General features: G+C 42.5%; 1 protein-coding gene across 1 annotated transcript in view; it reads right to left on the bottom strand.

Annotated features, from left to right (window-relative positions):
* USP10 (ubiquitin specific peptidase 10) overlaps positions 1–13944 on the bottom strand; it is a 69495-nt gene that overhangs the window by 26868 nt on the left and 28683 nt on the right. The window contains exons 2-3 of the mRNA XM_067720660.1: positions 11340–11408; positions 4519–4579 (exon numbers count right to left, since the gene is read on the bottom strand). Coding sequence (XP_067576761.1) covers positions 4519–4579; positions 11340–11408 — 130 coding nt within the window. The remainder of the gene's footprint in view (positions 1–4518; positions 4580–11339; positions 11409–13944) is intronic.

The raw sequence follows: 13944 nt of genomic DNA, 5'->3' as shown, positions 1-13944 counted from the left end.
GGGGATATGAAATACAGAAGCCTGTATTTATTTTCCACTCTCAGGGTAGCTAAGGGAGACTTTCAGAAGGTAGAAATTAAAACAAAATTATAATAGAAAGCAAATAATATTCTGCCTATCTAAACACATCCCTCAATAATGATATCTGACTTTATTAGCTAACTCTATAAGCGTGAGACTAGGGCATATGTATCTTGGAAAACTTAATTTTAAAAAACCAAGATGACTAACATGGGGACTTAAAAATCAATGCAATATATATATATATGGCTTCTCTAATTCATGTAATTTAGTAATTCCAAAAATATGATTCACACAAAAGCACTCTTTCAAATTATCCATCTCCCGGATCTTCTCTACTGACAACCTTAACTGAAGTCCAAAAATGGCCTTACATGAGTGCATGTGAATTCTACTAAATTAATTCATACTAGATTAACTCCATGGGTAATGAAGGTACTTCCAAAAATCCCAAAAAGATAAAGTTAGGACTGCAAACCTTTAAAAATCTCCTTGCAATCCTTCACTTTCTCCCCATCTATTCTATCCATTCTATTCTATTCTATCCATTCTAACATGGAAAACCATCTATTCTATCCATTCTAACATGGACATTTTTCCATAGGCCACATCTCAGAAATTAGGTTGAGTTTTAGAATCAACTGAGTCTTTCAATAGACACCAAGCACTAATGTCATCTTACATCTGATGAAGTAGTTATACATTTAGAAGTTAAGGAAAGGACACGTGCTTTTTAACTCATTTTTCGTGCATAACTGAAGATTTCTCCAAGTCTAGAACAAGAGACACACTTTTTTTCCAAGGTATGTATTTCAAGGAAAAAAAAATCACCATACCAAAATAATCATATTCTGTTAACAAAACTGAATATATTTTACTTTGGAAGTCTTTTTAGAGAAGAAAAAACAGCCCCACAGAGGGGCCAGGGCCCTAAATAGTTTCCTAATTCTCCATCTGTTTTGATATCACATGCCCTGGGGGTAGGGGGAATACAACAGCCTGACAAACAAAAAGTTCCTGAAAAAAGAATACTAATGATGGTTATGCCTAACAGCAGGCTTTACTATAAAGCCGCCGATAGGACAATTTGAATCCTTTGGCCCCTGAGAGCTGATCTGCTGTTTCCTTATTTTGAAAACAATCACCACAGAGAAATTAATTTCTCTATTATTATACCCAAAAGTGAACTGTCCAGTCTCCTTCCAGGTATCCCCTATCCTGTGAGGTTTCAAGGGTACAATGCTGCTAAGTGGACTGAGATGGGTGTACGTGAAGAAGTGAAGGACACTCGGCATGAGGAGGCTGCCCTCTGAAGACTGTGATGTACTTTGTGAATCACGCTAAAAATTAGTATGTGCTGTACCATGCAGTGCGTGCCACATTTTGATTATTTCCGATAGACACAGTGCCTTCCACATCTCAATTCTTAATCTTATCGTATCATACAACATTCTAGAATGTGATGTGACATTAACGGAACCATTTCAATATGCTACAGTTGTCATCAGAACATTTACCCAACAAAGTATCTGACCACATCCCTGGAAGTCCGATTCCTACCCAGAACAGTTCCTTTTCCTATTCAGGAACACTGGTCGTGGACACACACGTGCACTGCCCTCCAGGGCAGAGAGGTCAGGACAAGGCCCAAGCTGTCAGGCCAGAAGAGTGGTGGAAGGCCTGGAAGCTCCTGAGCACTCGGGTCACGCAGCCAGTGGAGTTGTTGAGGGAAGGAAAACCAGCTCAAATAAAACAATTACATCCTAACACATCACTTCTCAAAGTCTGCGCACCGTAGCACACACGGTACCGTGGCCTGGGGTGCCCGGATGGGGTCCCGGAGTCTGCGATGTTCAGAGGCCCCCAGGAGATTCTCATGCCCAGGACGGTCTGAGAGCTACTGCTTAAGTGGCTTCCTCGGCTGATTTCTCCGATCAACTCTCAGTGAGTCAATTCAACAATCACGGAGCACCTAGCTATGTGCAAAGCGCTTATTATCGGGGAGGGGGGTGGGGTACAGAGGTAAGGCAAGGTCTCTGCCTCAAGGAGTTACATCTACTAGGGAGACAAACATTTAAGACGGGAGATGACCATGCAGAGGGTGGGTAAGATGAGGCCTCACAGCTTTACAAAAAGAATGCTTCCTGACACAGGGAAAAGAGATCTACCTCGATCAGGAGCTAGAGAGAGGTAAGTGGAGTCGACAGGATAACTGGATGGGGTGGGTGGTGAGAGGTAGGGGCTATTTCCCTCTTTGGGAACTGACTTAAAAAGGCAGGAGTATAAAAGGCACGCTGTGCAGGGGCCCCCGCCAAGAGCGTGAGTCGCTGGCTATGGTGGGCAATAGAACAAATCCCTCTAAAGTGTTCATCCAAAACCATCCTGAGGGCTTCCCTGGTGGCGCACTGGTTGAGAGTCCGCCTGCCGATGCAGGGGACATGGGTTCGTGCCCCGGTCCGGGAAGATCCCACGTGCCGCGAAGCAGCTGAGCCCGTGAGCCATGGCCGCTGAGCCTGCGCGTCCGGAGCCTGTGCTCCACAAAGGGAGAGGCCACAACAGTGAGAGGCCCACGTACCGCAAAACAAACAAAAAAAACATCCTGAGAGTCTACAGCACGGCAGATACTACACTGTGCAGCTGCTAAACGCAGAAACGGATGAACTGTGGTCTCTGCCACCCACAGCTGAACTCAGCCTAAAGAGGGAGGCAGAGTGAGCTAGCACTGCAGGAGAAACAAAAGTAACGGAAACAGAGCAGAAAAGGCCTTGGAGAAAAGGGGCCTTTAAGCTGGCCTGTCACTAACAGTGTGAGCAGCCGTGATTTTGGAGGGTTAAAAGATGGACTTAAGAAGAGAGAGGAGAGAATGGAGAAAAAGAAACAAGAAGGGGCTTCCCTGGTGGCGCAGTGGTTAAGAATCCACCTGCCAATGCAGGGGACACGGGTTCAAGCCCTGCTCCGGGAAGATCCTACATGCCATGGAGCAACTAAGCCCGTGTGCCACAACTACTGAGCCTGCGCTCTAGAGCTCGTGAGCCACAACTACTGAGCCCACACGCCACAACTACTGGAGCCCGTGCACCTAGAGCCCACAACAAGAGAAGCCACCGTAACGAGAAGCCCGCCCACAGCAATGAAGGGTAGCCCCGCTCGCTGCAACTAGAGAAAGCCCACGCACAGCAACAAAGACCCAACGCAGCCAAAAATAATTTAAAAAAAAGTCAAGAAGCGTAACTGAGCAAGGATGCCAGCCTAGAAGGAGGGATGTGGCAAGAGAGAGAGAGAGAGAGAGAGATAGAAGAAGGAAATGGATTAGAGGCGAATGACATTGGAGCACTGGGGGGGGTCAGACGAGGGGAGGAGGGGGAGGTGCAGCCTCCATCTCCAGCCTAAGCGACTGGGAGGATGGTGAGGCCACTACCTGGACCAGGACGGAAGGACTATTATGACAGGGAAAATAATGAGACATCTGTTAAGCACTGAGTAAACACCTGTGGCACACCTCCTATGCGCCAAGTACACGAAGATAGGGAGAACCTCAACCCACAGATAACAAAGCCAGTCTGGAGGCTGGGCGGCCCTGCAAGGGCATGTGGGTCCCTGGAGCATCGCTTAGTTTACTGTCGTCCTAAGCAATCATTGGAACTGTCCTCTCCCTATGCTCCTTACAAAGTTGCTAATAATTTTAGATATAATCACTTTCTCGTTTTACTATAGACAGAAAGTTTACATAGTCTTTTCAGGGTTTATATTTAAATCTAAACTATAATAAAACCCTTTCATAGGTCAGACAAGGCTAAAGAAACAGGGAACCAAATCCCTGCTCTCAAAGAAAAGGTTAGGCTTTTAGCTTCTCCAAGGCCAGCGAGAACCTTTAACACAATGCAAACTGAAAAATGGTCTCACGGGTTTGACGTGTGCAAGGCCCCTGCTGTTAGTAACACTGGGCACTTAAATAATACGAAAGGGCTGCATCTCAACAACGGCCATCTCCACTGATCAGCTCAGTGTCTGGGACAGAGGCAATCAATCAATCAATAACAACAGGCCAAGAGGTGAAGAGCTCACCTGAATTCCCAAGAGCCTTGGTGACATAAACACAGACTGCAGGACAACAGACCTGAGCTGCCACTGAACCAGGCAGAAAGCACGGGCTCAGAGAATCGCCAGCTCTGGACCCAGCAGCCAGCGCATTCAGAGAGAAAGCGCACTTCAGAACCTTTGCAAAGAGCTTTGGCTATGAAGGAATATGTATCTGTGTCACTGAGGACTGTTAGGAGAAAACAGAAATGAGCAACTGTTCCCTTAACTCACCTTTGCACGTCCGGCACTCTGAAGCACAGAAAGTGGGGCGGTGATTAAATCTGCTACGGCTCACAGCAAAAGCAGCAAGCGGTAAGGGAACGCTTATCCAAAAGGTATGGGCCAACAGAACACCGCTTCCAGGGGGCCTGCCCACCCCGCACGCACGCCAGGGAATGAAGGAGAGCTCAGGCTTACCATCGGGTAGCTCACCAGCGGCCTGTGCGCCACACAGAACTGCTCCACCGTACGGAGGAAGCTGCACAGGGAACCGGAAAACAAACTTTAATTCAACCAATCGTTAAAACAATAGCAAAACATGCTATTTCATTAAAGCAACCTTCATTAAAACACTTTATCCATGCAACTTCTCGTGACATTTTAACAAAATAACACAGACTGAGAGACAGTAAGATTAAACATCTTCATTTTAAAACACCATTGAAATGCTTTCAAACATTTATTGTTAATAAACAGATTCTAAAATGAGGCAAAAAATAAAAATGGGCTCCAATGGACATGTCAATCCACTACAATAAAAGGCTCAGGACACACCCTTCATTTCACAGGAGTTGCAGACTGCCCACCAATGCAACAGTGCTTGTCTTTCTCCATCCACTAGTAAAGAGTCTTCGTGACCATCTGCGCTTGACGTTCACCATCACTACATGTCCACTCAGCCAGAGGCAGGAACCAGGCCCAGGGGCAGAGAGTGGACAAAGCCCCTGAGAAGGAAAAGCCTGGGAATCGTGGCTCCCTTTTTAACAGGAGGCCTTAGATAAGGGAATTAAGGGCTAGTGATCACATTCCTTGTTTGGAAGAGAGAAAGCAAAACAGCAGGTGTCTGAGCTCTTTGTAAATGCAGGAAGGTATCATGAGTATACCAAAATGTTCCTTCCTAGCTATTCCATAATACCTAGAGGAGTTACAAATGTTTCAAATGGATATGTTTGAGATGAGAAAGTTTAGGATGGGAAGAGGTAAGGCAAGTGGACAGATAATTGCTACCTGAAAGCAGAACAAAAGAACAAAACAATTATCGATACATCCTAACACAGAACTTCTCGAAGTCTGCACACTGCAGCACACACAGTACAATGGCCTCGGGTGCCTGGATGGGGTGCCGGAGTCTGCGATGTTCAGAGCACCCATGAGATTCTCATGCCCACGACTGTCTGGGAACTACTGAAGTGGCTTCCTCAGCTGCTTTCTGCAGTCAAACTTACTAAGTCAATTCAACAATCACAGGATAAAAGTTCTCGCCTGAGAGAATTAATGACAAATAAGAAGCTAAGAAAACAAAGGCAGATTTGAAAGGAACTGACCGCTTTCTGGACTTGAGAGCAGCACAAGTTTCCACCACACGGGGGCACCCCAGCATTCATCACGGCAAAGCCCAGGTGGGCTGCACTTGGCCTGGCACCTGCAGCGCAAGACCATTCCACATAACATCCAAACGCTCACACCCGGTGCCCCAGCATTTACCGCTGGCATGGACACACGGAGCAGAAAGGTGCGTCTGGGGAAGCCACAAATCAGGGTAGTGTCACTCGGCAGTCACGCAGGACGTTTAGCAAACGCCCATACACAGAACTGCCTTTTTGCTTCCATCAGTGATACCAGCGTGCCCCCTGGTGATGAAAATTACACAGTTGTAAGGTGCTCAAAGTATTTTACTTTGTTTTTTAAAATCACACTGCACTTCCACAAACTCTAGGGAGTGGTAGAGACAGGATCTGAAACCTGGCACACTCCAGGGCAATACTACCATTTTCTGTTAGTGTATTTAAAACATTTATTTTGATTTACTAATCTGGTAAGTGCATAACTGTGGGAATTACTGAATGCTGGAGTTCAGGCACAGAAAAAATGTGTTTTATTTTTATTCCATAGCCTCATACATGGCGCCTTTAATTCAATGAACCTCTGTCCCTTGTAAGATGCCCCTTAGTCTGTGGTAAGTGGTATAATAAATACACAGCAGAATAAAAATGTAAGACGTGTTCAATGTTCTCATAGTTACTTACAAGAATAGAGAATTTTAAAAGCACAGCAGAAATATAAAATCTCACACACAAATGCAAACTGAGCAGTGTAAAAAACAGAAATCTAGTTATATTAGATACAAAATCAAATCGACTCAGTATGAAAATAGTGCTATCACACTGTGAGGTCAATACTTGGGCCCTTCAATAAGAAGGGACTATTTTAACATCGTTTTGGTGCTGCCACTGTTTATTGTGCTCTCTCTAAAAGACCCTCATGAACCCTGAATCTCCCCTCTGAAATCCCAGTAAGACACCAAACCACTGAGAGTAACTGTCTTAGCTCTGCATCACTACACACACCCACACATGCAGGCACACACCTCTGCAGCTTGGACTATGCCATCCTGGGCTTGTTTATTCCACGGCTGGCTGAGGTGCAAGAGTTGCCCGAAGTTGAGTTTCTGGAAAGTTTCAAGAACAATAAGCATTCTCTCCCTATTTTCGAACACCAGTATAATAGGATCACGACTGGAGCTCAAAATACGCTTATTCAGTCAGTACACTGTACATTGTTCCCAGCTGGAGAAATTCACTTTAAATTGCCCTGGCTTATCAACTGGAAGACAGCTTTAGAAAAGGTATCAAAACTCTCAGTTGAGAGGTATGATGCTTTTGTAGAAAGTCAGACTATTTTTACATTTTAACACCCTGTATTTCTCAAATTTGGTTTCTCAGCCCTTGGTCCCAAGCAGAGAAAAAATACTTTAAAGTTCCTAATAGCCAAAAAACTATACGACAGGGTTCTAATTTATGCCATGGCCACATGGAAGGAACTGTGAAGGTATGAGGTGCAATTATTTTATCTTTGACATAAACGGTCAAACAAATGATTATGCAGTGGAATGAGATAACCATTCCTCACCCACCAATGCAACCACACACCACCCCCATTAAGCAGTCCATGTCCCATGTGATGATACTACTATTATAACCCAGCCCCCTGTGTTATAATAATTATACAGTGAGAAAGATAACTCAGCCTAATCATGTTAATTAGCCTGTGTTTCTCTTTTGCAGGTTACTGGACCATATGTGATTCTGATAGTCAACACCTGTCATACCTCCCCCCAAACACTGATGACACACAACTATATAGTTTCCGCAAATAAAAAGTCTGGGGACTTCCCTGGTGGTACAGTGAACAGGACTCCGTGCTCCCAATGCAGGGGGCCTGGGTTAGATCCCTGGTCAGGGAACTAGATCCCACATACCACAACTAAGAGTTCGCATGACACCACTAAAGATCCCGCATGCCACAATTGAACATCCCACGTGTTGCAACCAAGACTCAGCACAACCAAATAAATAAATAAATATTTTTTAAAAGTTTGATGTAACTTTACTATCAAAATCCTTCGTATCTACTAACATTTGGTATACACGAAATACTACACAATACATTAACGGCTTCCCAACATTTCTGTGAGGTAAATAAGCATCCTCCGCTTTCCAAATTTACAGTTTTGAAAAAAGGCACAATGAGATGGAGGAAACTTGCCCAAGACCATCAAGCCTGTTTAAGTAGCGAAGGGAGAAAGGAACCCAGCTCTTTAGACTTGATACATGGTACATTCTCCATTTTCATACCACAGGAAAGCCCAAGTTTTTATTCTGACACTTACTTGCAAACAGGCACTCACAAACTCTCACACACACACACACACTCACTTGAGACAAGCTATAAAGTACAGAATTGGGCTTTTATGGGTTTTTTAAACTCTTAATCACAAAGAGCACAGTTACAGTTAGCCTGTGGTGTTCCCAGCAAGTACCACCATACTTTAGCGTGAGTCAAGACAGAAATTGTTTAAAACTTGAATCATTAATATAGTACACAGAGTATAACCTCAATTAACACTAGCACTTGGGGAATATAGGATTTGATTATGTTTGTCCTAATTAACTGTTTTTTAAATCATTAAAGACTAAACTTCAATCCTTACTCCACAGAATTCTAAAATGCATAGATACATTTTATTGCCTGAGGAAATACAATATATCATCTAGCTTTCACTACTTCCCAGCTCATATCCTTAGATTTCTTAAAATCATAACTGCTAACATCAACAAACACAAAAGACAGAGATGGCATTGAGCTGAACTTGTTCATTTTCTAAAATAAAACCTGATATAAGCTTTATCTTCTCTGATATCTTTCTTTTTCCTAAAGTGAAGAAAACAAGTAATAAATCTTTCTTATATCTGCATAGCCTACATAATGCTTTCAATATGTTCTCATTTAATCCTACTTCCACAATCCTAAAAAATTTTAGAATTCAAGAAGCCAGGGTCAAGAGCCAAGGATTTGCCAAGGTCACATGTAAGTGGCCCACCCAGACACTAACCCTGTTTCAAGCACTTAACTTCTCCTGCCCCATTTTAACAAACAAAAGAACTCCATACATGAATATCTAATATGCATGCAAATATCCAAAATTAAGGAGTCTAAAAGGCTAGTTAGATTTCATTAAAAGTTAACTAAGATTTTACTTAATATATACACTTACTTCTCCCTTTTCTCCTTTTCAATGCAATTTCAACAGTCTTCATATTTAAAACATCAATCTGAAAAAATGTTCCAGATAAGTTTTTATTAAACTAAAATAGTAACCATCAATCACATGAAGAGTGGACATAAAAGAGGACCTGGACGGAGATACAGCACAATCCTGTTCAGGAAACTATCACAGAGATGTTAACTCTCCTACAAATTAATGCATAATTTTAACACAATTCCAATTGAAATTTCAGTAGGATTTTCCATGGAACCTCAAGGGCTGATCATAAATTCCTAGGGAAGAGTTATGGATGAATAAGAGACAAAGTACCTGTAAGTATAAAAGGGTGCCTGTCCTATCGTAAGACTGATTATAAAGCTGCTGCAATTAAAACAGGGGAACCAGAACCCACTGAGCCCATGTGGAGATGTGCGGCCTGACTGTGGCACCCCAGCAAAGGGTGAATGGTGTTGGGACAACTTGCTATTGCCATTGGGTGGGGGGAGGTTAACACACACACACACACACACACACACACACACACACACACACACACACACACACACACACACACACACACACACACACACACGATCAACACCACAATCTCAGTTTCATTATATACTCAACTGAAAACAAAAACTTTAAAACTTTTTAAATGTCTTTATTACCTCAAGGAAAGGAAGAATTTCTTAAAGATATTTTTTTAAAAACCAAAAATCCACAAACCATGAGGAAAAAAAATCAATACATTTAACATTAAAACTTAAAAATGTACTCCCAAAGATTATTAATCCTATAAATCAATTTTAAAAAAAGACAAGCCGGGGCTTCCCTGGTGGCGCAGTGGTTGAGAGTCCGCCTGCCGATGCAGGGGACGTGGGTTCGTGCCCCGGTCCGGGAAGATCCCACATGCCGCGGAGCGGCTGGGCCCGTGAGCCATGGCCGCTGAGCCTGCGCGTCCGGAGGCTGTGCTCCGCAACGGGAGAGGCCGCAGCGGTGAGAGGCCCGCGTACCGCAAAAAGAAAAAAAAAAAGACAAGCCATTTGATAAAAATATGAACAAGGGATAGAGACCAGGTAATTAACAGAAGAGTAGAAATCTACACTGCCAACAGACATATGAGTAATGTAATGGTGCTCAATTGTTTGTAATCTCGAAATGCAAATTAAAATAATGAAAATCCATTTATTACCCATCAGATTAACAAAAATTTTAACTATGTCTATGCTGACAATTAGCAAGAATTTTTTTAGGGACTTCCCTGGTGGCACAGTGGTTAAGAATCCACCTTACAATGCAGGGGACACGGGTTCAATCCCGGGTCCGGGAAGATCCCAGACGCCATGGAACAACTAAGCCCATGCACCACAACTACTGAGCCTGCGCTCTAGAGCCCACAAGCCACAACTACTGAGCCCGCATGCCACAACTACTGAAGCCTGCGCACCTAGAGCCCGCCAGCCACAACTACTGAAGCCCGCGTGCCTGGAGCCCACGCTCCGCAACAACAGAAGCCACTTCAATGAGAAGTCCGTGCACAGCAACGAAGAGCCAAAGCAGCTCCAAAGAAAAAAGAAGAATTGTTTTAAAAAATGAGATCTAAAAACCCTCATGCACTGCTGATGGAAAGGGAGACTGTTAAAACCACTTAGAAGGCAGATGCACAGTCTGTAATAAAACTAAAGATTCTTATTCCTTACAGAGCCTCGCAACTCCATTCCTAGGAATATTTCCTGGAGAAACCCACAGAGGAGCATGAGGAGACATGACAAAATATGTTTACTGCCACATTTTTGTAACAGTGGAAGAACTGAAGACTTAAATACTCCTCAACGGGGGAGAAGGTATGTTCAATATTTAACAATTAACGGTGAATTCCCTAGCGGTCCAGTGGTTAGGACTCGGTGCTTTCACTGCCGTGGGCCCAGGGTAATTCTCTGGTTGGGAAGTAAGATCCCACAAACCACGCAGGGCGCGGCCAAAAAAACCAAACAATTTAACAATTAAAATCAAAGACCGAGAACTAAATGTATAGATAAATCTAAAGAATATTTAACTTAAAATAAACAAACTACAAAACAATGGATACAGTATGAAACCACTTATGTGACATTTTTAACCACAAAAACAATACGCTGTACTATCTATCAATACATATGTATGTAGTACAAGGTGAAAACCATAGTCAGGAAACAATGTTGAGCAATTTCAGCAGAGTCAGCGTTTCTGGAGAAGGAGGATGAGAGGATACAATGGGGGCTTCCACTGTAATGCTTTGCTATTTATAAATATAGCAAAATGTTAACAGTAGTCAAATCTGATTGGTGGGTTCAGTCATTTCTCATGTTAGTCTCTACACTCTTCTGTACACTGGAACTCCTAATCAAAAGGCATATATTAAAAAACAAGAACTAAAACAACCATCAATTAAACCTATGCACGTACTCAATAAAAGAAAGTTGTGTCTTACCTCAACTGAAGAGCGAGGAGTCACAAAGAACTGATTGAATTCATCAGGGCTAAAATCTCCAAAAATATACTGAAAAAAAGAGAATTACTGATCACATAAAATACACAAATCATACAGTTTCAGAAAAAAAGTGTTATATCTCAATCCTATGAATAATTGGGCCAGAACCCCCAACACCCTTTCTCCATTAAACAAATCAAGGATCTGCAAACAGATTTCTAGATGGAGTGTTTTCCAATTACAAATAATAAAATACTTAGGTTTTCCATAAATTGTCAAAGAACAGCCTAAGGTTAATAGAGCTTACTTTTGTTACGAAGGCTGTTGCCCCAGAATCATACCCCTGCCCCTCCCTCAAATAGAAACCTTATTCTTATCTAAGTTTCGGGAGGAAGCTGCAAAGAGGAAAAAACAACCGGTTAGAACCAACAAGGCCCAAGATGGCGGAAGATGTGACTTCCAGCGGAAGTTGAGTCTCATTACATTCTCATTGTAATACATTAGCATATGCTAAATGACCCACCCACCGGCACCAGTTGAGGACTGCCATGACAACTGAGAAAGCCCATACAAGGGCTGAAAAGGAGAACTGCAACAGTCCCAGGTCCAAACCACACCCCTGTTCTCCAATAAGTCATGAATATTCCTCCCACTCTTTCCAAATCCCTCTCTGTTACCTTGACCCTCCTATATATTTGGTATCTCTGCCCAAATTGGGTTGAGAAGTTGATTTGGAACTAGGTTCCCGCTTCTCCATTCTTTGGCCACTGAATAAAGCTTGTGCTGTTCCAGTCTCAGCATCGGTTTTGTTATTGGTTGCACAAATCCGATCAGAAAAAGAACCTCCCTGGCGGAGACAGGTGGCCTCAGCTGGGGCTTAGGACCACAGCTCGGCAACACTTTGAAACAGGTCAACTCTGTACACCAAACTTGTAAGTAGACTCCTGCTTGCAGGAGAAATTTTTTGGTTCACAAACATTTCTACTTGTTCCATTTACCTTTCGGCTGACTCATGTCACTACCTCCATTTCAGCTTTCCCTACCATACATACTAAAGAAAAGCAAAAAACATGGTTCCAACGGGAAGACAGGGAAACCCAAAAAAGGGAAATGTTAGTGATTCTGATGGATGAACTTTAAAAATATATGTGTAATTTTTTTACCTTAAAAGTACATTGGAACGTGATACACAGATAAACATATTGTTCGACAGACACAAACCTCGCTGTGAACTCTCACTTCATAGAATTCTGAACGTTACTTTCTGAAAAACTGGTTAACCCACATGGAAGTTTGACGAGCGCCAAGCAGTTCATATTCTCCCTGAAGCTTCAAGAAACAAGTCATTGATAAGAATCAGTAGGACCTGATTTCTACAACAGAGAATCACTCACTTAATCAATACTTATTTAGAGCCTATTAAGTGTCATGCACAACAATCGGTATTAGATATAAAAATGGCAAAAGCAGAGTTGTGGTTCCTCTACTCTAACAGAACTGCAGTCTAATAAATTGTGGGGAAATTTACAGTATCTAAACATATATAAAGAGATAATAACCATTATTATTGTAACTGAGTAAATGGAAACTAAGTCTCAAAATCTGTTGGTAAGAATGCACCAGTAGGGACTTCCCTGGTGGTGCAGTGGTTAAGAATCTGCCTGCCAATGCAGGGGACAGGGGTTCAATCCCTGGTCCGGGAAGATGCCACATGCCTCAGACCAACTAAGCCCGTGCGCCACAACTACTGAAGCCTGTGCACCTAGAGCCTGTGCTCCGCAAGATGAGAAGCCTGTGCACTGCAACAAAGAGTAGCCCCTGCTTGCCGCAACTGGAGAAAGCCCACGCACAGCAATGAAGACCCAACGCAGCCAAATAAATAAATTAAATATATAAATAAATTTATTTAAAAAAAAAGGAATGAATGTACCAGTATTTCTGGGGAAAACATTTTTTTGGAGGGCTCTTTCACAGTAGCTACCAAAACCGTGAATATATATTAAAAACAAAAACATCTTGACATAATATTTACGTACACTTGCAAAAGTCCACAAAGAAATTGTGCACTGACAGTAATGGTGAAAATGCAGAGTCCCAAAAACAACTTAGAAACAGTCTTCTTCTGAAATAATGTCATTGTGGCCTTAATTAGACATCACCAAAACTGGGGAAAAGCTTATTTTAATTTCACTCCAGCATAACACAAAGTAATGGAAGGGAAAGTTATCTTTAAATAAGAAGAAAGAAAGGTGGGGTAGGGGAAGAAATGACACTGCTGCCTGGCATTCCTTTATAGTCCCACTGCAGAGAGATCTTTAAGTCTAGATATAAACCTTTAAATTTACTCAGAAGAAAATAAAAAGATGAGCGATACAATGGGAAAAAATATTCCAGACAATACCAACTGCTGGCAAGGATGTGAAGCAACTAAGGATGCGGAATGATACAGCCACTCAGGAAAAGAGTCTGACAGTTTCTTATAAAGTTACTTACCATACAACCCAGGAAGCCCACTCTTAAGTACTTACCAAAGAAAAATGAACACCTATGTCCACAAAAAACAAAACAAAAAAAACCCTGTATGCTGAAGTTTACAGCAGCTCTA

This window comes from Pseudorca crassidens, chromosome 20, assembly GCF_039906515.1.
Source record: "Pseudorca crassidens isolate mPseCra1 chromosome 20, mPseCra1.hap1, whole genome shotgun sequence".
Taxonomy (NCBI): domain Eukaryota; kingdom Metazoa; phylum Chordata; class Mammalia; order Artiodactyla; family Delphinidae; genus Pseudorca; species Pseudorca crassidens.
This window is presented reverse-complemented; position numbering and strand designations above follow the sequence as displayed.